Source organism: Tachysurus fulvidraco, chromosome 1 (assembly GCF_022655615.1).
Source record: "Tachysurus fulvidraco isolate hzauxx_2018 chromosome 1, HZAU_PFXX_2.0, whole genome shotgun sequence".
In the NCBI taxonomy this organism is placed as follows: domain Eukaryota; kingdom Metazoa; phylum Chordata; class Actinopteri; order Siluriformes; family Bagridae; genus Tachysurus; species Tachysurus fulvidraco.
In genome coordinates this window covers 15,562,181-15,588,177 of record NC_062518.1, presented here as the reverse complement: position 1 = coordinate 15,588,177, position 25,997 = coordinate 15,562,181, and the positions used below count along the sequence as shown (strand labels likewise).

General features: G+C 41.5%; 2 protein-coding genes across 2 annotated transcripts; both read right to left on the bottom strand.

Moving 5' to 3' along the window:
* Window positions 1–1,867: 1,867 nt before the first annotated feature.
* smc3 (structural maintenance of chromosomes 3) lies at window positions 1,868–17,174 on the bottom strand. Its single transcript, XM_027168664.2, has 29 exons — window positions 16,974–17,174; window positions 15,189–15,264; window positions 14,946–14,984; window positions 14,710–14,777; window positions 14,448–14,519; window positions 14,241–14,320; window positions 14,000–14,078; window positions 13,365–13,482; window positions 12,659–12,834; window positions 12,493–12,573; window positions 12,207–12,371; window positions 10,389–10,510; window positions 9,743–9,956; window positions 9,531–9,634; window positions 8,740–8,839; window positions 8,208–8,368; window positions 7,861–8,002; window positions 7,629–7,779; window positions 7,358–7,510; window positions 6,081–6,232; window positions 5,216–5,374; window positions 5,025–5,132; window positions 4,801–4,909; window positions 4,469–4,716; window positions 3,481–3,693; window positions 3,159–3,350; window positions 2,853–3,030; window positions 2,453–2,559; window positions 1,868–2,369 (listed from the first exon to the last, which is right to left on the bottom strand). Exons 1-29 carry the CDS (start codon window positions 16,986–16,988, stop codon window positions 2,298–2,300), a joined length of 3,654 nt encoding a protein of 1,217 aa, XP_027024465.1. The 5' UTR covers window positions 16,989–17,174; the 3' UTR covers window positions 1,868–2,297.
* Window positions 17,175–19,072: 1,898 nt separating this feature from the next.
* dusp5 (dual specificity phosphatase 5) lies at window positions 19,073–25,011 on the bottom strand. Its single transcript, XM_027168730.2, has 4 exons — window positions 24,326–25,011; window positions 23,249–23,361; window positions 22,071–22,290; window positions 19,073–20,191 (listed from the first exon to the last, which is right to left on the bottom strand). Exons 1-4 carry the CDS (start codon window positions 24,693–24,695, stop codon window positions 19,830–19,832), a joined length of 1,065 nt encoding a protein of 354 aa, XP_027024531.1. The 5' UTR covers window positions 24,696–25,011; the 3' UTR covers window positions 19,073–19,829.
* Between the last annotated feature and the right edge of the window lie 986 nt (window positions 25,012–25,997).

Sequence of the window (25,997 nt, the reverse complement as noted above, 5' to 3'; positions counted from 1 at the left end):
TTAACATAAACAGACTTGTATAAAGGTATTAAAGCATGAATTTATTCAAATAAGCATCTCAGAGCTACAACACGGAGAACAAGCTTCGTAGATTTGCAGACAAAGTTGGCTGAGGTCATTTCCAATCAGAAAAAACACATCGTGGGTTTCGCAAGGATTATTGAGACACTTTATTACGACAGCACTGGAATTGGTGGCCTCCCTGATCACTGGCTTGACTACTGAACCAAGCTCTAAACAGTCGTTTCCTCTCTTTGTCTATCAACAAAACAGCTCGGCATGTTAGAGAAACGTTTGGCTTTACCTCTTACTGACTGCTGCAAACTGTCAATCTTCTTTTCTTACACCAATAAATGAAATAAAAAGCTAGAACAGCAGCCATATTTAGTAAACATACATAAGGTCTTAATTATTTAAAACTATTCCCTTTAACATTCATTCATTCATTTTCTACCGCTTATCCGAACTTCTCGGGTCACGGGGAGCCTGTGCGCTCAGGCATCATTGGGCATCGAGGCAGGATACACCTGTTCGGAGTGCCAACCCATCACAGGACACACACACACTCTCATTCACACACACACTACGGACAATTTTCCAGAGATGCCAATCAACCTACCATGCATGTCTTTGGACCGGGGGAGGAAACTGGAGTACCCGGAGGAAACCCCCGATGCACGGGGGGAACATGCAAACTCCACACACACAAGGCGGAGGTGGGAATCGAACCCCCAACCCTGGAGGTGTGAGGCGTGCTAACCGCTAAGCCACCACATTCTTTAAACTCGTGCACACTTGCATCATAAAATCTACTAAATATAAACTCGTATTTAAAATGTATAAATACAATAAATGAATCACTTACAAAACCAGTCTCAATCATTACTCTACATTCTCTGTATCTGATCTCAGATATTTTTCATATACATACAGTGCATAAAAAAAATTCGGTCATTTCTATAATTTACCATTTTTATTATCTTGAATGTTTTTTTGTTGTTGTTGTTTTTACACTAACGCACTTTGAGGTTCATTACAAATGTATGACAGCTACTCAACAAACCGAGTGGATATTATTATACACCGTAACCACGTTCCTGTTTGACTTTTTTACTGTAGAAATGCTTTTTATCACTTGCACTTTGAGTCGAGTTCCTTTTTGTGACTTTTCTTGGCGATTATGCTGCAGCTCAGATGGCTCCTGAGGAATGCTGTTCTGGCATGTCCCGATGAGCCGTACACAGAGCGACTGCAGAGAACGCATCTGTTCTCTCAGCGGGCAGCTCGTTAAACTGCCAACTTTTATTGACACCCCGACACTGAGCGGAGAGAGCAAAAGGCAAGGGCGCTCGGTGGGGAGCCGGTGGTCACGGGTTCCACTTGGCACCTGTCGGATGACAAATTTACTTGTACAGGGGACGACTGTAAAAAGTGGGCAGATTTATGTCTGAGGCTGCTGATTACGTGTCGGCCGGGTTTGGACGCGGGAGTTCGGGAGGCCGATGAGCGTTACCTACTCGGCGTTACTCTTCTTTCATTACCGTATACATCATCATATCACCGTAGAGACTGTAAGCTATCTTTGTTGACCTTTGACCTTAAAACTGAAGATGCGCATGTGCATTCTCCATTTCCACATCTGGGGGCTGCTGCTGCTTCCTTCACACACTCTTCTGTAGTAAAGTCTGCGATGAGAAGCTTTATAGCACATGGCAGTTATCATGATATTACATTTTAAGATTGGCTATTTTTATTTATTACAGAGCTCAGCAGGGGAAGGTCCAGCTGTAACACACACTAACACGCACACACACACACACTAACACTAACACACACACACACAAAAATAAAACAAAAAAAAAAAATCTTTACATATACCAGAACATCTTTATTTTTGAGTAACAGTAAAGAACAAATTAAAATAAAGTGATTAGGTAAAAAGAAGTTTGATTGATTGAAATGATCTAAAAGATACTAAGGAATGCAAAAAATATATATTTATAAACCCAACAATGTGACTAACATTTAACAGTTGGGAAAAAAGATTTAGAGACATGAAAACGTTGCTTTCTGTTCTATTTTTACAAAGGCAAAAAAAAAAAAAAAATCCACCCACAATGGGAACATTAGCACAACACATTCCAAACATAATCAGTAAAAAGGAGAAGCATGCTTTTATTTCAGTGTTTATCAAAACCAAAAGTGGAACTTTAAACTTTCAAAAAAACAAAAACAAACCTAATTCAAACCGAATTTGAACAAAAACAGACACAACATTCACTCAGAGTCTTCATTGTTTAGCCGTGAGTGGTGTCGTCCTCCACGAAGTCCTTCGCCTGCTCGGCGGAGATCACGTCGATGTGACTCACCTTTAAAGCACAAAAAAATAGACTGCATTAGAAAAGACTTTTTTTTTGGCATGAACACACTTCAATATTTAAAAGTTTATCACCTTGTTTCTGAATTTGACTCCGTAGAACTTGTCGGCTGACTCCAGCAGCTCGGGTCTGAAGGTAGTGGTGATGAACTGAGCGTGACCTGCTAACTCCACAATCATATCTAGATGAAAAAAATAGTAATATAGAGTTACTGACAATATGACCAGAAGAGTTACTGATTTTGAAAGAAGCTGCAGATGAACACAGCATCGCATGTTGCCATGTCTGACACACTAACCGTAGTAACTAGCCATCTAGTAAAGTTGTCACTGTAAGGAACTATTTACTAGACCTGCAGCAAACACTGACTGCTGTGACATACACAGGGAAACGTCCCTGTATGGAACACAGCGCGTCCAATCAAACCAGTGCAGACCTGCTGCCTTTATATCTGCCCTAAAGAGAGTCTCGCACCTGACACGGCTTTCCTGTGCTGTGCATCCAAAGCCTGGTCAATCTCATCAAACAGGTAGAAGGGAGCAGGGTCGCATTTCTGTATGGCGAAGATGAGCGCCAGCGCCACCAGAGACTTCTGACCTCCGGAGAGCTGCTGCATCTCCCTCATCTCTCCCTGCTTACCTGTGAAGGACACCTGAGGAAGCAGAGAGAGAAACACAGCATGTGGACAGCAGTCTCAACAAAACCTTCTCACACAAACTGGCATCAGCTTTAACACTGATTACACTGGACATTTGTTATAAACACAGCAAAGCCTCTTACTCTGATTCCGACTCCTGTGAACTGGTCAACGCTGGGAACGCTGCTCTGGGAGGCAGAGCCTCTCTCACTGTCAGCCCCACCCTCCCCCTCATCCTGAGACTGACTCCCTTCAGCGTCTCCTTTCTTCATCACCAGAGTAGCTTTACCTCCAGGAACTAACTTCTGGAAGACCTCGCTGAAGTTCTTTGACACCTGAGCAAGTAGACAGTGGAGCAGATGAATTTACACACCACTAACACCACCAGCAGCAATTATTTATTGGGTTATTAAATAGTGGGCGTAGCTGAGCGTGACGTTCACGCGGTGACGGCTGAACACACACCTGTTTAAAGGTAAGCTGGATGGCTTCATATTTACGCAGCTCCAGGACATTCATGAGCTCCATGATGGACTTGTAGCCTCTGTCCAGCTCGTCCTGCCTCTTTATCAGCTTCTCCTTCTGCTCGGAGAAGTTCACAAACTGGTCCAAAGCCTTCTTATTCACATGGCTGTACTTCTTCAGCTCAGTGTTACACTGCTCCAGCTTACGGAAAAGCTGCAAGACGTGCGAGAGAGGTGTACGGTATTAGTTCAACTATGAAGGACGTCAAATCGGCTCCCGTTCTTTTAGGAAATTTGTTATCCTTTAATAAGTTCATCATTTAAATCTGGTCAATATGAGGTTCTCATCTCCTGGTAAAGAAATGTCCAGATATAGAGATTAAAGCAGGATTCTAAAACAATGGTGATTTAATATGGTGCAAAAGTTCTGAAAAGCAAAAACAATAGTTAGTTGTTAAAAGGTCACAACACTTCAGAGACCTCGGAGACGAGGGGCTCAGAGAGCAAACGCACGTCGGGTCTCTAAACATAATAGTGATGACAACCCTTTCCATCAGGGAGAAGCTACATTTATAGACTGCAGTTATATTTCATAAATAGCATTTTTAACAAATATTTTGCCAGATATTTAAAGCTGCAAGGAAAAAATGTCAGGATTTTCAACATCCTCCATCGTCACACTCTTCATAGAGAGGAGAATAGAAGAGGGCATAATGAGGGTCTGAGTCACCACTGTGTAGGAGGGCTGGGACTGTGTGTGTGTTTGTGTGTGTGTTGAGGAGGGGGCTTTGTTAGAAAGAGATAGTGAGAGAAAGTAGGGGTGAAATGAAAAGCTGGAAGGATGCAGTGATGTCAGATGTGAGGAAGAAAAAAATAAAATAAATGGAACAGCAAAAGGCAAACAAACAAAATGACAAAACTTAAGATGTGTGAGAAAGACGAACAAAGCTGTTGAGAGAGAATATACAAAAAGGTGTGAGACGCGTCACCTGTTTAAGCGTGAGCGTCTGATACTTCTCGAAAGCCTCCTGTGGCAGGGAGCCGAGTTCGCGTATCTTCTTCATGCACTCCTCCTTCTTCTTCAGCAGCATGCCCTGCCGGTTTGTCATCTTCTCCAGCTCCTTGGTGTCATGATTGATGGCCTCGTTCTGTTCCTTCTCAATGTTCTTCCAGCGCTCCATGCTTTTTATGTGGTCCTTAATCTCCACTTCGGTCTTATCGATCAGCGTGTCCAAGTCTGAGACGAAGGAAGCAGATATGGGAAATGTTAAATCAGGGGTTTAGCGTTAGCCTTTAGAGTCAGAACTGTCTGAACACTCACCCTCTGACCGGGCCATAGTGTCTTTGACGCGCTTGTTGATTCCGTCCAACTCGGACGTCGTGGCCGTGAGGACGGTCCCTCCTTCTGTCTCCCTCAGCTCGTTCAGCTCCTAAAAACACACCACCCACTTGTGGTTGGCAGCTGTTCTAAACGTTTCCTCAACATGGAAGCTTACAATGATTGGTGTGTTAAGTAAAAATAAAATTAAGTCAAGTGTGACCCACCTGTTCCACTTGGTCAAGGCGTTTACGCAGGTTCTCGTTCAGGTACGTCTCCACCCTGGTCATAATACCCTCCAGTTTAATTCTCTCATTCAGCAGCTGCCTGTTATCCTACAAAAAAAGATGTTCATGTGTACTGTGTCATGTAGGGAAGGTTTGAACACTACGCATAAGGGTTAAGTAGGGACGCGCACCTGCTGCAGCTGTCTGATCTCGTCGTTGAGGTCGTCGACACGACGCTGATCTTCCAGGCTGAGCTGAGAGAGCAGGTCGGTGCCCAGTTCGGCCTTTAAGGACTCCCGTGTGCTCTCCATGGCGTGCAGACTGGCCTCCAGACTCTGCAGACTACGTTGCTGTTAGAGAGAAAGAAAGAGACAGTGTGGACAGTTTCACTGTGTGTGTTTTTATATCACCATGACGACAGCACTAAAATGTATAGAAAAACGTAAACTGAGGAGCACAAATATTTTGCTTCAATCTGTCTGACCTTTTTTGTTGTTGCATGAAATGACGTCAAATTATATATTCATCATAACACACAGCATACTGTAGTCCAGACAATAGACATTTAAACTGTAGTCCAGACATTAAAGATATTTAAACTAATGCCATAAAGCAAATATTTGGTTTTGGGGTTTCTGTAAATGACCCAAACATCCTGCTAACTCATCATTATTAGCATCAAGAACAGCATCCAGTACATTTAGTACAAGACGCTGATGCAAAATCTTTTACACCGTTATCATGATATAGTGTTATAAAAGATATTAAAAAGTAAATTCTGGTAAAGTTTGTAAAATCATCACGAGCCTTTTGTCCAGGATCACCTTTAGTGAGAAAGATACAAACTAAATAAACTTCTTCAGGGTTCTTTAGAAGCCGTGAGCACAAGCCCTAACCCTAATCGCAGATATTGTTTGTTTTAAAGACTGACTAGCAGTAAGAAGGACAAACAAGTCCAGATATAGAACTGTTTTGCTAGTCATTACCTACAGGGGGACAATTCCAATCTCTTTTCCAGATACGTTTTTATTTCCGCTGTGTCGGAGTGTGTCATACCTTTGGCATGAAGGTTTTCTCAGACTGCTGCCTTTTCTCCTTAAGCATCTTCATCTCAGAGAGGATGCTGTCACGTGAGGCCTTAAACTTCCTCTGCTGCGTCTCGATCTGTTGCATCTGGTTCATCAGCTGATCGATCTCGTTATTGATGTGTGCACAGAAGTTAAGGGTTTTAACACGGGGCACGTGTAAACTACGCGTCTGTGTTCGTTTCTGTGCTTCTATCCCTTGCTCGCGAGACGTCTGCTTCACCTAATACACGTCATATCTATAAATATAAAGGGAAGAAAATAACCCTCAAGGTTTTAAAGGTCTGCTGCTCGGCTCGGTTGCCGGTGGTCTAAGAGCGGATTGTGGGGTTTATGTCATCACTCCACTGTGAACTTTCTGAATGGGGTTCTAAGTATAGCACACAAAAGCAGGCAATCAGCAAGAGCCTGAGAATGGGATAATAAAAAAATGCTCCCTCCGGTGTCTGACTCACTGGTTCAGTCTATGAGTGCATGTGGTTTTGGCTTAATCGGTCTTGATCACACACAAACACACAATCTTCATACACACACTGACAGAAAGTAGGGAAATATTCTTCAAACTGTATAATAAAATTACACGTGAATGAGATGCAATAAATATTTAAATGTAATTAATTCCTCACATTCCTCCCATAAAAAAAAGTTAATTGTTACAAAAAATTAAAAAGAAAATTCTCCTAGGCATCTAAGCCCAACTTTTTTTTTTTTTTTGGACAGTAGTGATAATCCCATTGTACACTTCCAGTCCTTAATAGTAACACAGAGAAAGAGAGAGAGAGAGAGAGAGAGAGAGAGACTCTGGACTTTAGGAGAGAGAGAGAGAGAGAGAGAGAGAGAGAAATAGACAGTCTGGACTTTAAGAGACAGAAAGAGAGACTGGACTTTAGGAGAGAGAGAGAGAGAGAGACAGACAGACAGACAAAGAGACATGCAGCTATCCTCTCCTCCTTGTGTTGTGTTGATCAGCTTTGAAGCAGAGAGATGTGACACACCAGTGTGTGTGTTTATCATGAGACCCCCCCCCCCACCACCACCACCACCACCACCACCCCCCTGACGCAAGGCGGCAAATACGATGTAATACCGTTAAAATCTGCAGGGTGATCATTAGCAGGTGATCTGGTGTTGTAATATCACAGATCATCTCTTAAACTCTCTCTATTTCAGTCTATTCTTGCTTTGAAAGGTTTACTGCTGTTACAGCACGACGCAACGCCCTGCTGTGGTGAACCACGGGAAGGATATGTTCAATGTTCCTGCGCAGGTTTTCGTTGAGTTTGGCCTCCAGCTCAGTGAGTTCCTCCTCAGCTTTGCGCATGTCCTTCTGGAGCTCCAGGCGAGACTTCCTTGTGTCGTAGTAGCCGCCTGTGAGAGCACCACGGTGACTCACCTGGTCTCCTATGCACACAGACACAAGTACATCCTTATTACAACAAAGGTTATTTTAATCATCAAGAAGAAATAAACACTAAAGTAAAGAAAATCAGTTAACAGTTTAAAGTCGCGGATGTCATACCCTCCAAAGTAATGCAGTCCATGGTGAAGGCTCGAGCCAGCTGAGTGGAAACCTCCATACTGCGGCATATAAGAGTCTTACCAAACACGTGCTTGAAGGCTTTATCAAAGTTTGGACTGTAGCGTAATTTGCTGATCATCGGGATAGCGTCCTGGAAAAGGGTGGATACAGAATTTAAAGGATGTTATTGACGAGAGGTTTTTCTATAAATCCTGGGAGGTGGAATTCTTACGTTAGTCTCAGGGTAGGCGGTGTCCCGGACGTCCAGCTTGCTGAGGGGCAGGAAGGTGACCTCTCCAGGCAGGTTCATCTTATTAAACTCCATCAGAATCTTTGTGCTTACTTCGTCAGTCTCTACGATGTGGTAAAACAACCTGACACACAGAGACACACACAGACAAACCCAAAATGTGATGGATTACATATCCGTAAGAGAATATCTAAAATTTATGTTATAAATATCTACTTTCGCAAACCGAAATGCACTAAATCCATGTTGGACCTAATGAGGCTGATGGAACATTTACTACAAAAACAAAATTGTCTTAGATATTGCAATCACACGGTCTTAACAGTCACCTGGTCCCAGCGGTCACCTCCACGCAGGTGTAGAAGGCAGGCTCGCACTCAAAATTGTTCATGACGATTCCGTGGTATCCGTTGATGACGTGCTGGTTGATGCCTTTCCGGCGGAAATGTTCCAGAACCTTATTAATGCTGTCGATGCCGTTCAGAATTGCCTACAGCAAGACAAACCGTGACGTGTGTCAGCATGGGGGCTGTGATTATACACCGACTTGTGGTGTGTGTAAAGAAACTCTTTACTCATAAGGCCAAAGGTAACATGTACTTTTAGTTATTCAATTTAGTGTTTGAGAGAGAGAGAGAGAGAGAGAGAGAAACAGAGAGAGGAAGAAACAGAGAGAGAGAAAGAGAGAGAGAGAAAGAGAAACAGACAGACAGAGAGAGGCAGATACAGACAGAGCTCTGAGAGAAAGTGAGAGAGAGAGTGAGAGAGACAGACACAGAGAGAGAGAGAGAGAGAGAGAGAGAGAAACAGACAGACAGAGAGGGAGGCAGATACAGACAGAGCTCTGAGAGAGAGAGAGACCTTTCCTGTTGCGGCACGTAGCAGCTGCTGCTTTTTCTCCAGGTCTTCTCTCTTGGCTGCCAGGGCCTGCTGCTCCGCATTCTCCTCTCGCCACAGGTAGCTACACAAGCAGAAGCAGAGCGACACACCATAAACACACACAGCTCAGGAACACTGTACTTGGCATTTGGTCAGGGAAGCCTGGGGTTCCCCAGGAGGTCTCATGCTACAGTAAAGCCTCGGCATACATAAAGAGTGTTCATGACTCAGGTTTAATAAATATCACACCATCAGGGGAGTGTGAGAGCTGAAAGTGACACACACATTCCAACAGGTCTCTGCAACTTATCTGTTCCTTTTTATTAAATTAAAGCTCAATGTGCAATAATATACTGAATTATAACTGGAATAAAAAGTGATTGTTCTATACTATAACATTAGATGGGTAAGACTTAGGGCTCCCTCACTAGTCCGCTTGCAGGGTCTGAGAAATGCCAATGCTGCCTTTTTCCTGCTTTTGTCTGTATTGTGGATGATAAAAAGGGCCTTATTGGCTTAAGTGGTGTATAATAAAGTGCGAACAAGATGAAAGAGGGAGAAAAAACATGAGGAAACAGACCAATAAACATGGTGAACTCTGACAGCTCATATCTGCCTGGATGAGTCACAGAAGGAGTGAAGCTGTGGAATATGAAGTCTGGCCCTGAGGTCTGTTGCCGCTGGGCTTTTTAGTCACACAGCTCTGGTAGTCAACGGCTGTGTTAGTCATGAGGTGGTGAGGAGATGGGGGCGATTTGGACTGTCGCTCTTACTTTCTCTCGCTCTGCAGTTCGTCCTTCCTGTTCTTCACCTCGTAGTATTTCTTGTCCAGCTCCTCCACCCGGGTCTTCACTTCATTCAAATCTTGGTCCAGTTTCTAGAGCAAAGCAAAATATGTGTAGAAAAATGCATAGAAACACATTATACATCAGTGTGCATTATAGCCAAAGGGCCACATACGTTACAGTCTGAACATGATCCTTACGTTATACTGCTCCAGGTTCTTCTCCTTGTTGGCCTCGGTGTCCTCCAGGTCTTTGTTGATGGCAGCGATTTGCCGTTTCTTGTCATTAATGGCCTGGTCAAGGGACTTCAGCTCCTTTTTGATCCACTTGTCTCTCTCCTCTTTGGAGGTGAACTGGCTGCCACGTCCCTGCTTGGCGTACAGGTCTGTGCGCTCCTGAGTGGCCTGAGCCAGTCTGTGATCCGTGATACACACAGAACAGAAATGGCAGTTAGCGCAGTACACGGTTCATTCCTTCACCATCAATCACATGTATTCAGAGGTGCGTCTTCCTGCAGAAACAACTTTTGACGGGTTTTATGACCGACGTTCGGCTGCTCTGTATTATGTACTAATGTGAACAACAAACCCCATTTATTTATCACTAATCATCGTTTTTATTTGATCTTTCACAACGCACATGATTAGACTTTGTTAAATCCATTTTGAGGTGCCAGCTGGACACTCTGGTGTGTGTTATTCTGGTTACAGCACAGCAATTTGCCCAAGATTATGATGTTTTAACTTATTAACAAAACACTGTGGCATTTACTGGTTTATAGTTTAGATTTTATTGAAAATCCATTTAATTTTCAACATAATTCAGGGAGAAGACCCTGATCCTCACCTGGCAATGCCTCTCTCCTCTTTCTCCTTCACTGTATTGAATTTGGGCTCAGTCTCCTGCAGCTCCTTCTGTTTCTCCTCAATCTTCTCCAACAGCTTCTGCCTCTCTTTTAACAACCTTTTCTGAGAGCCGGAGAGAAGATGATCAGTTTACCGCACAATTCGCTAAGCCTTCAAGCCTTAAAATCTGTATTTAAAAAGGGTAGTGAGCATGCACATCGTCGAGCACATGCCCGTATACAGATGCTTTAGAAGATCTGACTGCTTTCTGCGCAGGTGGGCGAGTTTAATCGGTGCCAAGAATTAAGGGGAATAAGAATCATTTTCTGAGCCAAGCTCGAATTGTGCTCTATAAACAAAAAATAAAAAGGATGCGCTTCATCCTCTCCTTCTCCACGTCATCAATCCAGCACTAAGCCAAGATGAGCTACTGGGCAGCATGTGTAATTCTCTCAGTGTGTGTGTGTGTGTGTGTGTGTGTGTGTGTGTGTGTGTATCTGGACTGCCGCCCTGTGTAGTGTATGTGCAGTTTGTGACGCAGATGGGGACTCTATCGACCCTCTGTTCTGTATTTCCTGCCAGCACTTCCCACAGAAATCAGGCTTTATGCAACAACTTCATCCAGACTGATATAAATGAAAGAAGCACATCGACATGACCCATACTTTAATAAATATAACATAGAACCTTCCTGTGAGCTGTATAGGTCTTTAAATATCTTTAACTAGCAATACAACTAAAACCTAACACCACCTAATAAGTGCTTATAATAATCATAAATAACACCAGTATTTAGACTATTTTTACTTTAGTCTACAATTCTTCAACCAGGTAAATGTCCAAATGAACAGAAATCTTGTCCTTAGTCACGTTAGGCACATTTTGATGTTTAATATAATCACGATCAGACTTTATTCATTAATTCACTTGTATGTATGTTTGTTAAATGACTAATAATCAGCAGGTATGATTACAAAATACCCAAGGATTCAGTAAACCACCTACATGTACAACTATGTACTAGACTTTTAGGTTCTAGGTGACATCAAATGTCTGCTGGTTATGACTTTAAAAGCGCTCTGTGTCTGTCTTTATTCTGAGTCTATTGGTGTTTATGAGGCGACAGAGCTGTGTGTCACAGGAACAGTAAATAAACTGACTATTTTATAGAGCAAACACGAATATGAGCAATAAGAGAAATATCCAGCTCAGCAAAACGAAACAAAAAAACTAATATTGTGAGAGTTAGTCTTAATCCATGTTCAGTGCGTGCATGTGTGCGTGTGTGTGTGTGTGTGAGTGTGAGTGAGTGTGTGTGTGAGTGTGTGTGTGTGTGTGTGTGAGTGTGTGTGAGTGAGTGTGTGTGAGTGAGTGTGTGTGAGTGAGTGTGTGTGAGTGAGTGTGTGTGAGTGTGTGTGAGTGAGTGAGTGTGAGTGAGTGTGTGTGTGAGTGTGTGTGAGTGTGTGTGTGTGAGTGTGTGTGAGTGTGTGTGTGTGTGTGTGTGTGAGTGTGTGTGTGTGAGTGTGTGTGTGAGTGAGTGTGTGTGAGTGTGTGTGTGAGTGAGTGTGTGTGTGAGTGAGTGTGTGTGTGAGTGAGTGTGAGTGAGTGTGTGTGTGAGTGAGTGTGTGTGAGTGAGTGTGAGTGAGTGTGTGCGAGTGAGTGTGAGTGAGTGTGTGTGAGTGTGTGTGAGTGTGTGTGAGTGTGTGTGAGTGTGTGTGAGTGAGTGTGAGTGAGTGTGAGTGAGTGTGTGTGAGTGTGAGAGAGAGAGTGTGTGTGTGTGAGAGAGAGAGAGAGAGAGAGAGTGTGTGTGTGTGCTGACCCTCTGTTCACTGTTGCCTGCCAGTTCATCCTGCAGGTCTTTGGCTTTGAGCTCTAGTTTGGTTCTCTGCTTGATCTGCTCCTGCCGCTCAGCGCTCAGCTGCTCCTTCTCCTCCTTCATCGCAGAGATACGAGCCTTCAGCTCCCGCACGACTCGCTCGGTCTCCTACAGAGAGAGAGAGAGAATTACATAACATGGCTGTAGAGCAGATAAACTATCCAGGATATTAAAACACTACTTTATTAAAAAAAAACAGTAACTTCACTCTAACAGCATGACATTTTACCTCCACTTTGTCTCTGGCATCCTGCTGAGCGTCTCGTAACTGCCTTGATTTGTCCCCACACGTCTCTCTCTTACTGGACAGCTAGAACAGACAATTCAGCTGTTAATGACAATAATTAAACACTTTTCATACGTGCTTCTGAAGCTTGCATATAAACTGTGATTACTTCGTCGAGCTTGGCCCGAGTCTCGTTGAGCTCCTGGTTGTAGATGGTATACTCCAGCGCTCTCCTCATCTTGTCCCATTTCTGGTACTGCGCCAACTCCTCCTTCTCGTCCTCCAGCGTGTGCAGTCGCTCTTCTATGTACTTCAGCAGCTCGTTGATCTTCTCCCTCTTTCCCTCTGCAGAGACAAAAACAAAAACTCATTTAAAGCTAATTCCAAACGCTTTCACGGTTACCTCATGAGCGGCGTAATCCGTTTCAAAGTTTGCTTTTCTCTTTAGTTTGGTTCATTTGGGAGTAAAAAAAAAAAAAAAGAAAAGAAAACGACACCCTTTAAACTCGGCTATGAAGAAAAAAAATAAAAAAATCAAACAGAGGCGTAATTTGGTTTGAGCGCAAAAATAATTGGATCCACGCAAGGGAAGCGCAGTCTGTTCTGTACCAGGAGGAAGCACATCATCTCCTAATCACCTGTATAATGATGACAGACTCTATTTAAACCTGGACGTTTCGTGCGTCTCGTATCTTATTCGCATCCTGAGAACATTTTAACGACACGCACGAACACAAATCCGGATGTTGTTTTATGAAAAAGATAAGGCTTGGAGACGTGTCCACACATGGGTACAATTTTGCCGTGACGTTTACCAATTGGTTTTAGAGAAGAATTTTGAAGTAAAAGCTGTTATGACTTATGAGTATAATAACCTGTCTCTTTCATCAGCGAGATACTCTCCTCCTTGCGCTCGTCGTACACCCGGGTTCCTGCCACCTCCCTCAGGAGCTTCAGACGCTGCGAGTCAGGAGCCGTAGCCATCTGGTTGATCTGAACACACAGCCACGGTGCCGTTTTGCTCATTACAAAGTTATTACAAACAAATCTGTTTAGTAAACCTGTAGTTTTCTATCTACTGTATCTGTAACATATGGGTGATTATCACAGACAGGAAAGTCAACACTACATATTAATGTCAATCACTGCTGCAGAAGTCTGCAATACAACAAAATCTGTCAAAAAAGCAGTGATATAATACTTATCAATTACAATACAGAATTAAATTTGCTATAGTTTTGTATTTAATTATGTAAACTTTAACACTAAAAAAAGTAATAGTTCATAAAGATCTAATCTTCTAATCAAACCTGCTGGACCAAGTCATGTTCTATAGTTATACAGATATTGTACTGCTCACATAAATCTCTTGAAAACTTATATTGTGCATACATTTACAGGATGCTTGGATATTTATAAAGGTATTTTTAAATGAAAGTTTAAATGAAAAGTTTAACGATGTTAAAGCAATAAACGATGTAAATGATTATGTGGAGAGTCGCTCGTTTACCTTCCCCTGCTTTACAATGTAGTAAGGGTTGCTGCGGGAGAAACCTGCACTCTCCAACAAGTTCATCACATCGTTCTTCCTGAAAAAGACACACACACAGAGCGAGAACGAGAGAGAGAGAGAGAGAGAGAGAGAGAGAGAGAGAGAAAGAGAGAGAGAGAGAAAGAGAGCGCACGCACAGGTCATGAGTCATCATCACTTTACCTAAACGACATCACCTGAATAATCACTCGATACTTACGTCACCATCTTCTTATCAAGGAAGTATTGGTCCTTTTTTGCTCCAATGACTCGACGCAGTGAAACCTCCTCTTTGTCAATCTGATGAGGAGAAGCACTACTAAGTTACTCCAGCCATTCACGTCGATACAAAACACGCAGCACAGTCTTAATAAAACAACACTGACAGCATTGCTCAGTCTCACTTATTATTGCTGAAGGATTTTACCGGAAGCCTGTTGTCTGAATTGTCGAATATAATTTCCACAAATGCGGAGATGACTCGGGGACCAGTGCCCTCCTGTAGATGTACACAAAATCACCATCATACCATAGCATGTTTTTCATATAAAAAAAAAGTGTTAAATATTAATTATGCAAAATATGTGCAACATTTTGTCACACTGTAAGCATGTTCATTTATTATACAGGTTTTAGTACTAAATGCATCATTTTTATTATTATTTCTTAATATTAACACCGTTACTTACATGCAGAAGGGCCAGACGCTGCTCAGGCCGCAGGTGACTAAACTCATCACTCAGAACAAACTGGATAGCTACAAAAGAAACAAAAACTGTGTTTATACACACATATAATCATGCTATATTAAAGTCTTATTGTCCTCAAATTCACCAACACTAGCCCCATCACACACTAATACACTAACACTATATGAATAAAGTGTCCTCATAGAATATTCTGATGTCAAAAACTCAGTACTTACCGTAAAAAAAGTTACTCTTTCCAGATCCATTTCTGCCCACTGTTTAGATGGATAGACAGAGAGATCAATAGATAGATACTAATTAAAATGCATTACTTAATTCTCACAAATAGAACCATTTGTTTCTTTTGTGAAGAGCAAGATATCTCATGGTATCTCATGAATAGAAGACAGGCAGACAGCGTTGTTTAATATTTTTTCAATCAGAATTATAAATAAATCTATATTAGAGATCAGACTCACCAATCACGTTGTGCTTGGAGCTGAAAGGATCAACCACGGTCTGGTCTCTGTAACTGCGGAAGCCCTGGATGATCACCTGGGGGAACAGTATTACAGACATATTGCTTTATTTGTAGTATTTTACAAAATAAAACAAAATAAAAACAAAAACAAATCTCTGATATCCCAGTGTTGTTTGGCAAAAACAAACAAAAAAGCTGCATTGTTCTGAATAATAAAATAAAATAACATGACACACTGGCTGTATAACTACAATACAACTCAAGCAGTTAAGGTTCTGAGTTGTTAATTGAAGAATAAGGGTTTTATGCCCCAGCATTGCCAATCTGCCACTGCTGGGCCCTTGAGCAAGGCCCTTAACCCTCACTGCTCCAGCAGTGCTCGATCACGATCTTAACTTACAAGGATGGGATATGTGAAGAAAGAATTTCACTGTACTGTAATGTAGCTGTAACAAAATAAAGGCTTCTACAATCTCATGCTTCAAGGGATCAAAATATTGCATTTTCAAAGCAATAAATACTGTTATTTTGCTGTTTTACAAAGCACATGAACATTTTTTTGTGATTTCATTTGGGAGGAAGTGGTGTGATATGGCCTTATTTGGGGAAGCAGCAGTAACGTAAGCTATATTATTATTATTATTATTATTAATTATTATTATCATTATTCACACTCTCGCTTTTGATCTTGCGTAGGTCCGAAAACGTCTGAAAGAACGTCCCTGTCTCTCCTCAGGCCAAAAGGACACACCATTTGACTTCACACACAAATAAATATTCTACAGCTGTCTTTTACAAAACTCTCCGCTGTCATAATGATCATCATGATTCTTCATTTTCAACTCTGAAATTACTTTGAAACGTATTTACTAATATAGAAAATCCAGAAAGCTAGTACACTAAACAGAGCTCTTAGTATGAAACATAAGAGGTTTTTATTCAAATTCAAACTAGTTAGTTTGGTGCTCAATAACAGACTAAAACTGCACATGAGACCTCAGACACAAACATGGTTGTACAGTATACTTAAGAGGGAGAGAATGAGTAACATTTTGTCTTCTTTCTGCCTAAAAAAACATATGATATTGATATAAAGTTAAAAAAGTTTCTATTTCTAAAATTAAAATAAAAAGTTAATAAAGCAGAATCTAACGGTGCTTTTAGTCACCTAAAATAAATGTTTCATGAACTTCGCTGAGCCAAAACGTCAATAGCAGAACAAAAAATACGAGGAAAACAATAAGTGTTTATTTAAAAAAAATTAATACTGTTTACTTCGTGTTTTAATGAATTTGTTTTGATGCAAATGTTTATCACAGATGATGAGAAAACGTGAGAAAATAATAATAAGAACGTTAAAAAAAACGTCAGTAAAAAAAAAAGAACTAAGACGTTTTTACTTATTTTAAAAAAAAGTAGTTTATTTGCATCAAATCGTTTATTGTCTGATATTTTGTAGTGAACTTGAGACCTGTGGTAATGTACCACAGCAAGCACGCGCGCGCTTCTTTACTTCGGCTCGATTAGCATTAACATTACCTCAAATTAGCATTTAGCTTAGCGTCAAAGCTAACATTCGTGAACTCAGGGTCTAAATACGGAAAAATTCCCGTTTGGATTTCCGACATGTAATATATATATATATATATATATATGATCCGTTCAGAATATATACATATATAGAATATATTTATATATACATAAAAATCCTATTCACACACTAACGACGTGAAGCTATTAGCTTAGCATGTAGCTTAGCCGCTAACACCTCCATTCACTTTACCTGTTTAATGTACATGGTTTCCCCTTTTGCGATTCACCTTCCGGACCAATAAAGAGCTCCGCACCCTCCTCCTCCACACAGAGAAGAAGGGTTATGAAGGAAAAAAGTATAATGTTGTGCACTTTAATAAATCCACATTCGATGCATGAAACACAATTTTTTTCCTTCACGTAAACAGAAATAACAAAGAAAATGGCGGAGGGGGCGGGAAACGATGGAAGATCTCACTTTACTAACTGAGCGGGGGGGCAGCTGTGACCTGACTATACTGATCGATAAATATTAAAGGCACAAATACACTATCCTGCGAACATAAGACCAAACGCAGCTTTAATAATTTACTGTTATTAAAATGCCCACTTAGATCACGGTAAACGATTTTCCTTATCTTTATTCACCGTTACAACCCTATTCTGAGATGTTGGTATAATCGGCATGGAGACAGGTTTGGGCGCCAATATGAGTCTGGATTCCGCTCAATGAAGAGTTGTTTTTTTTGCCCACCCGTATTTCAAAAATCCCGCCTCCTAAATGTGGATTGGCTACTTACCTCTCATTTCCAGTTCTAGGATTGGCTACTAATTTAAAAACGTTTCATGATTGGACAATCCACATTTAGGAGGCGGGATTTTTATTAATAAATCTGTTTAGTTCGTAGATTTTTGTTTACTTTTTATACCACTGTATGTTATAAACTGCATCGCTATACTGGTTTTCCTAAGCACTGAAGTGAAAATTGCTGGTTAAAGTACCCTAGATGACGTGAACAAAGTAGTCCACTACAAAGGTGGCTCAGAATAGTGGGTACTTTACAACAGGGGTCACTGTTGCATCTAACTTTGGAGTTGTGTGGCATCCTGACTACATTTACAGCATTTGGCTTCACCCTTACTGTATATCCAGAGCGACTTACATTATCTCATTTTTATACAATTGAGGGTTAAGGGCCTTGCTCAGCTTTGTGAACATGGGATTATACTCACAACCTTCTGATTGGTAGCCCAACACCATAACCACTAGGCTACCACATGCACATCAATAAACCCTTATCATGGTCTAATTTTGGTCCTCCACTGAGATGAGGCAGACTCTGTGGGGATCCTGAGGCATCTGGAGCTCCAGTTCCAGCTCCAGTTAGACTCTGCGATACTAAAGAGGAGACGACAACTCCGTGTGGCCTTCGAGGACAACGACCTCCTCATCAATACAACATTCATCAGACTGTATATTTACAATCACATCCTCCAGTATCACCCATATGAGGATGAGGTTCCCCTTTAAGTCTGGTTCCTCTCAAGGTTCCTTCCTTTACCGTTCAAAGACGTTTTCCCTCACCACAGTATATCTAATATTATTCTTGAATTTTGTATTATTTTAATCTTTATATTATTCTTTATAACCATTTTTGTTTTCTGCTTTGAGACAATGTCAACTGTAAAAAGTGCTATATAAATAAACTTGAATTGAATTGAATAATTATTAAAACGATGGACTTTCCTCATTTAAAAGAAGTTTAAGTAAAGATATAGCATTGTATTTTAATTGTAAAATATATCTATAGCATTCTATATAGTATATTTACGGCACCGTTAGGACATCAAGCCTAGTGCAAATATTTATAATGTAATACTGATGACAGATTAGTGCCAAAATAAAAGGAGTTATACGTTTCAAAGTGTTACGAGTTAAAGAGATTCATTTATAAACAAACTCTCTCTTTAATTATCATCCACAATCCTATCGTCTCATTACCTGAACTAAGTCAAGACATCACTACTGAGCTTCTGTTCATTCACTTTTGTTCTGTTGACTAATTTTTACACATTTTAAAACTTTGTCCAGTGTTTTCACACAGCGTGAAGAAGCTCTTCTCTGTTTCAAGGATGAAGTGAAGGAGCAGGAGAAAGAGGACAGATTCTCTCAGATTTTCAGTCCATTTCATTATTAAGAGGATGTGAATACTTCCTAAGGCTACGTATATTGTATGTTCGTGCAAGAACCTGCTCATTAATTGGTCCTCTAGCAATTAGCAACATAAATCAAGACACTGAACCAAAGAAATTAGACTATGATAGACAGAATAGACAAGAACAAACAAATTGCCACTTTATATACAAAACATTTATTAACGAAGTCACACATTTCAAAAAAGAAAAAAAATCAATAAATTAATATGAAAAGCCTTAGAGTCTGTCACATATAGGCATGGATGATTGTTAAACTAAGGCTTATATTGCAGTGCACTTTAAGGCAAACACCAAAACAACATCCACTTCCATGCAGTCTTTTAAATGCAGAGAACTGCTTGACTTCTATTCAATACTGAATCCCTGCAGCATCCTAATAGCCTTTCCAGTGCTTTATCAGATTAAGTAAAGTTCGTTAGCGGAGCCCTTGAAGGGCAGGGAGATCGAGTGAACATCAGTGCATCAGACTTGAGGAAGAAATTTACCCAGAAAGCTTTCACAATCTCATCATAATCTCCTTTTCCTAACAACAACAACAACAACAACAACAACAAAGATGTTTAAAAGCAATTGCTGTGTTGTTTATGTAGCAAACCGCGTGACAGATTACGACTTTAGTCCTTTATCCTGCTAGCTAGTTAGCAAGGTCGCTACTCTAAGTAGGCAGCAGATCATCAAGCATGTAAACTAGTCAAAATATTGGCTAGTTAGCAAGCCGAAAGTTGGCAATGCTCATAAATTACTAATTCAGCTACATTGTTGGGTTTTTTTTGCTGCTGCTGCCAAGTTTGAATTCCTGGTGAAAGTCTCTTGTTGACGAGGTTATGCAGAAAGCTTAACCCTTAACTTAAGTTTCTTCTTTGCCGCATCTTAAATTCCTTTGTATAGTTCAAGTAGTCAGGGAGGTGATGGGATTGAGTTTGATGGGTGACAGGAAGGAGGTAGGGAAGGAGAAAACGGATGACTCGAAGCTCTTGTCGATCGTGAACTCGTCACTCTTTTGTTGGTCATTGCTGTTTTCCATATTGCTGTCGGGCACAGACGCCAGGACCTCGTTCTCGAACTGCAGCAGCTGACCCATGAAGCTGAAGTTGGGCGAGATGACGGCACGCCGCTGTCTCACGGCATCGAAAGCCTCCTCCAGACGCAGCCTCTGTGTCTTCATGAGGTACGCCATACAGATGGTGGGCGAGCGTGAAATCCCTGCCTCGCAGTGCACCAGCACCTTCCCGCCTTCTCGCTTCACCTCGTCTGGAAAGGAGAGAAAAGACAACGGCACTTTAGATATGACCCTTCGAATGACCTTGTCTGTATGTAAATATTTTGTCTCGTCTTATTTCTGGGTTCTCTCTTTGTCTGTTTAAATGTCAGATATTTTTATTCGTTTTTTTCCCCCTTCTAAGTAAAGTGGCTTATGCTTAGTCTGACTCATAAGATTATGCCTAACCCGACTCAGATAAAACACACACATGGGTCTTTTACAGGTCATTCACTAATCACATAAGAGTCTAATCCACAATTGTGCACCCACACGCACACACACACACACACCCCAGAGTGGCTGTAAGGGAAAGTGTGTGACAGTCAGTAATCTGTGACTATCTAATCCAAACAAAACCTGCTCGACTGAATCATTGTATAGCCCGTGAGGCCATCTGTACACACCCACCCACACACACACACACACACACACACACACAGTCATAACTACCTTAGAACAGACATGTGTATTGTAAGCACTAGGTATATTTATTGTAGATGAGCCCTGTTTTGATGACACAACGTTTCTCAGTAAGGCCAAACACACAGTGACTGGGTTAGCTGTCAGTGCTAAATGTGATTACGGTGTCATTTTAGCCCCAGGGAGTCTTTTCTTAGTAATCCGACAGCACATCTGAGGTAAATGCTGATAATCCTCACAATTCTAGCTCATTTTCACGGTCTTTATCCGTATGCATTACTCTACATGTAAGACCCTTATGTGCGTCCTATCTATAAAAATTAGCAGCAAAGCTTCTGGTACATGTCGAGTGTTTGTACATCGTACACACGTATGATTTATGGTGATATGGTGAAGTTTCTTATGAGAAGTTTTTTTTTTGTTTTTATTTTTAACATTGATGGAAGCAGTCTCCAGTGTCAGCTGTAACTAGAACTTTTTCAACAGGACAAAGGAGCTAGTTTATGACCATAAATAGTCTAGTAGACACCTTGATTTAGACATTATTAGTGCTCATATGTTTAGGAAATGGTTTATGGGCCATCCTGTAAACACCTGAAGGTGTGAAATGACAACCCGCAGGCATTTTTGTATCCATTTGCTAAACCCAACCTACACACACGCGCGCACACACACACCCAAAGATGGTTATTAAAGCGCTACTCATGCTCTGACACACCAGTCACACCCATCATCATCAAGCTCATGCAACCATGACTCAAACCACCAGGTTCCTGTTTCCACTTCTTTTTTTTCTCTCTCTCTGACACCGAAAGCCCCGAAGGCTTATACTCCTCAGGAGGGCAAGAGCATTTTTAGCTTCAGTAGGAGCCAGCCAAGGCTGCGGGGAAGCTACATTTCAAACTTGCCTGAATAGATACTGTGCTATCTTTAGACATTCTTTCTCAAAATATAACAAATAACTAAATAATAATACTAATACTAATAATAATAGTAATAATAATAATAATATTCCCTTGACTTCTGTATAGACGAGCACATGTCGATATTAAAGGTCTTGATAAGTGGAGGGTTGGTTTCACTTTCTGTCACTCTCATTCACATTAAGCTCAGATCAAAACTCAACCTCTGACTGAAAAGTAAAGAAATTCCCTCGACTGAATGACAGTTTGTAAAATTGCCAGCTGCAGCGTTCAATGGGTTTTAGGTCAGAGAAGTGAAATAAATTTTTTGAAAGTTATAAACAATAAACAGATGCTCTTACTCTAATAAGTGTAAATGAGACAACAGTCCTAAACAGAAATGGATTAACGGCAGAGATGTGTATGTACGTGTGTGTGTATATGTGTTTGTATGTGTGTATGTGCGTGTGTGTGTTTATGTGTGTTTGTATGTGTGTGCGTGTTTGTGTATGCATGTGTGTGTGTGTGTGTGTGTGTGTGTACTCACCAATGAAGTCAATAGCTTCCTGGAAGTGTGAGCCAATATCAGCTGTGTGACTGTCCTCTACAGCGATGCGTTTGTACCGCTGTGGCCCTCCGGCACACTGCCAGTCTCGCCGTGAAACATTCAACAGCGCCGTGATGCGCAGCTCACTCAGGCAGTCGTGTCTGCGTGCATGGTGAGCACTGCCCAGGTACAGGAAGGGCAACAGCTCCACCGGACCATCCTATAGAAAGAAAGAAAAAAAAGTTGAGTTAAGAATCAACACTTAAATGATTCGAATCACTCGATTCATTCAACAGAGGTGTCAGTGAAATGAAGTGAACAGTTCAGGGATCAGTCCAACAGGGATCAGTTTAGCACGAACGCGACGGAAATGTGAAGAGGATGGGTCAGAGGATCTAAATGTTTGTCCTTACTTTATTATTACATTTACCAGACGCTCTTATCCAGAGCGACTTACGTTATCTCATTTATACAACTCATTTATACAACTGAGCAATTGAGGGTTAAGGGCCTTGCTCAGGGGCCCAGCGGTGGCAGCTTGGTGGACCTGGAATTGAACTCACAACCTTCTGATTGAGAACCCAACACCTTAACCACTGGCCCACCACATGCCCACTGTTGACTCATCTGAGACCAAAGGTCAGAGATAAAAACGGGTGTCTGATGACAGTGGGAAGTCTTTGAAATAAAGTCAAGCCTTGCTCAGAGAGCCACGGTGAACACACACACACACACACACACACACACACACACACACACACACACACACACACACACACAGTGTTCTTATGACTAAAAATACAACCATAATCTCCCAAGAACTGTTAATGTGGCTATCACTTGCATAATGAATGAAATTGTTTATTGTATGCATTTAGTAGCCAATTTGTGCCCTCATTTGCATAATACGGCAAGTAGCCAATAGTGTAATCTCATCTGCATAATGTAAACCGTTAGCAGCCAAAAGAGTGATCTCATCTGCATAATTTAGCAAGTTGGTAGCCAATAATGCCTTCTCATTTGCATAACAACAACAACATCTGGCTTTCATTCATAAACATCTACTGGATTATCTGTGCCTTTAATAAACCCCACATCGCTTCTAGCTGTATTTTTCCTACTTTTATATTTGATAAAATATTTATATTTCTGTCAGAGGGAGAGGATTTGGGCTTTACCTGAGTGTAATCTGTCCCAGGATAAACCTCTGTGTCCGGCACACTGCGCTCCAGAGGTGCTTTGGCCTCGGTACACAACTCGGGGTAATGCGCCTGGAAGCTCTCGTAGCCTCCTGTGAAGACAAAAAACAGTTAAAGCATCTGTTTTCAAGGACCCAGTGCATGTAACCATCAGTATAAGGTTAATCTGAGCTCATCACATCAGCGCACACTTTGGTTACCTCTGAGACAAGCTACCTCTGAGTGTTTCCACTGTGCAATTTTTTTTTTTTTTTTAAATAAAAATCTTTCAGACTATTTTCTCCACACACAAAGAATCGGTTTGAGTAAACTGTCTGGTGTGTGACAGCTATTTATTCTTTATTTTTAACACTCTGACTCATCTTGGCTTTGACGCACAGCAAACCACATCCGAGAAACAGTGTGACAAAATCTTTACTTATTACACTGGTGTTCATAGTGCGAGTATTGTGTCCATTTTTAATAGGAGACTTCCAAGTTTTTATTATGGATTATTACACGTTAATCTGGCCTCAAAACATCGTCTAACTGCATCAAGTGCAGTAAATATTCGAGATTGTGTGAGATGAGTGAGCAAAGATAAAGGACCAAAAATACTCAGGATAATAAATAATAAAAGAAATGCATGAGATAATAAATAATAAAAGAAATGCGCGAGATAATAAATAATTTAAAAAATGCACGAGATAATAAATAATAAAAGAAATGCGCGAGATAATAAATAATAAAAGAAATGCACGAGATGCACAACAGATAGAGCAAACCAGAGGGAAACTGACTAAGGAGAGTAAAAACTCAGGACACTAAATACTGAGTAAAATAGAACTCGGAGAAAGAAAGAAATTAAGTCAGCTTTTGGAAGGAAGAATATTAGGTTCTAGAATTAAACCCAAAGACAAAAAAAGGACCCTTTAAACCGTTAGAACCTCTCCTGTGGTGTTTTAGGAGTAACCGTTAGAACCTCTCCGGTGGTGGTTCAGCAACGCACCAAAGTGTCTTTCTGAGATCAAAGAGAGGGAAAAAAAGAAAAAAGAAAAGATCAAAGCGAGTTCTCACCCTTCAGGAAGCAGATGTTGGCACAGCTGGAGAGGTGCGCGAGGCTGTGGATGGCGAGACGCGCCACGCTGTCCTTCTTCAGCTTGTGGAGATGCGGCGTGTTCTCGTCCAGCGCCACCACCACCGACACGCCGCCCTCGCGCAGCCGGTACAGCGCGTGCTCATCCGGCACAACGAACCGCAGCGGCACCGGAGCCCCGCGCGACCTGCGCAGCACCACCGAGTTCAGGTTAACGTTCACCGAGCCGCGGACGCTCGAGCTGGAGAACGATAAATACGGTCTACAGTCCAGGATCAAACACTTCCCGGTCTCCTTGCGCAGGATTTTCTTGAAATGACGGCTGTCTATACTGGAAACCTTCATGATCATGTATTATTATTCTTACTATTATTATTATTTGTATTATTACTATTGTCCTTATCCTTAGTGTCTGCACCGGTTCACTGCGCACCTACATTTCCTTTGAAGGGGATTCCGTCGGATTGCCTTTTATATGGACGGAACCTCCGGCGTTTAACGTCAAGGACCATATATGGACAACGACAAAAAAAAGCAGCTGATACGACCACGCCTACGTCCTGAGTAACCACGCCTCCTTTCACATCTAAACGTTGCCTGTTTTGCAGGAATCCTCCCAATCTCTCTTTCTCTCTCGCCTAAAGTCCAGTCTCTCTCTCTCTGTCTGTCTCTCTCTCTGTCTTTCTCTCTCTCTTTATGTCTCTCTCCTAAAGTCCAGAGTATCTCTCTCTCTCTCTCCTAAAGTCCAGAGTATCTCTCTCTCTCTCTCTCTCCTAAAGTCCAGAGTATCTCTCTCTCTCTCTCTCTCTCTCTCTCTCTCTCTCTCTCTCTCTCTCCTAAAGTCCAGAGTATCTCTCTCTCTCTCTCTCTCTCTCTCTCTCTCTCCTAAAGTCCAGAGTATCTCTCTCTCTCTCTCTCTCTCTCTCTCTCTCTCTCTCTCTCTCTCTCTCTCTCTCTCTCTCTCTCTCTCTCCTAAAGTCCAGAGTATCTCTCTCTCTCTCTCTCTCTCTCTCTCTCTCTCTCTCTGTCTCCCTTACTCTCTCTCTCTCCTGAAGCCCAGAGTCTCTCTCTCTCTCTCTCTCTCTCTCTCTCTCTCTCTCTCTCTCTCTCTCTCTCTCACACACACACACACACACACACACACACACACACACACGTTACTCCTTCATTCTTTGTTTCATCGCTAAATTTTCTTTCCTGCAAGCGAAACCTGCTGCAACACCGTACGGAGTTCAGACGAATCTAAAAGGTGTACTTGAAATTTGCTGCGTTTTGTATTACTTTAATGTTTGCAATCTGGCAACCCGGGAGACTATGACATATGAGTCATCCCTGTGCATATTTTACACTCTTCTCTCCAAAACATAACTAAGAAAATTCCTAGCAGGAATTTCAACACACTTGTTTCTTTTCCACACAAGATGTACCAATGCTGCTTTCAACAGTTTCCAGTGATTTTCTTACAAATTTCCAGAAATGTGTGTCATGAATCATCACACACTTCTTTCACAGGTCTTCACAGTTCAGGGCATGTTGGAAGTTTCTCTTCCTCTTGGTGTCCACCTGCCCCACATCCACTTTGTAGTTTAATCCCTTAAGCGCTAATGCGATTATACCTCACTTCAGCTCCCTGGAGTTCACCGAAACCAAAAG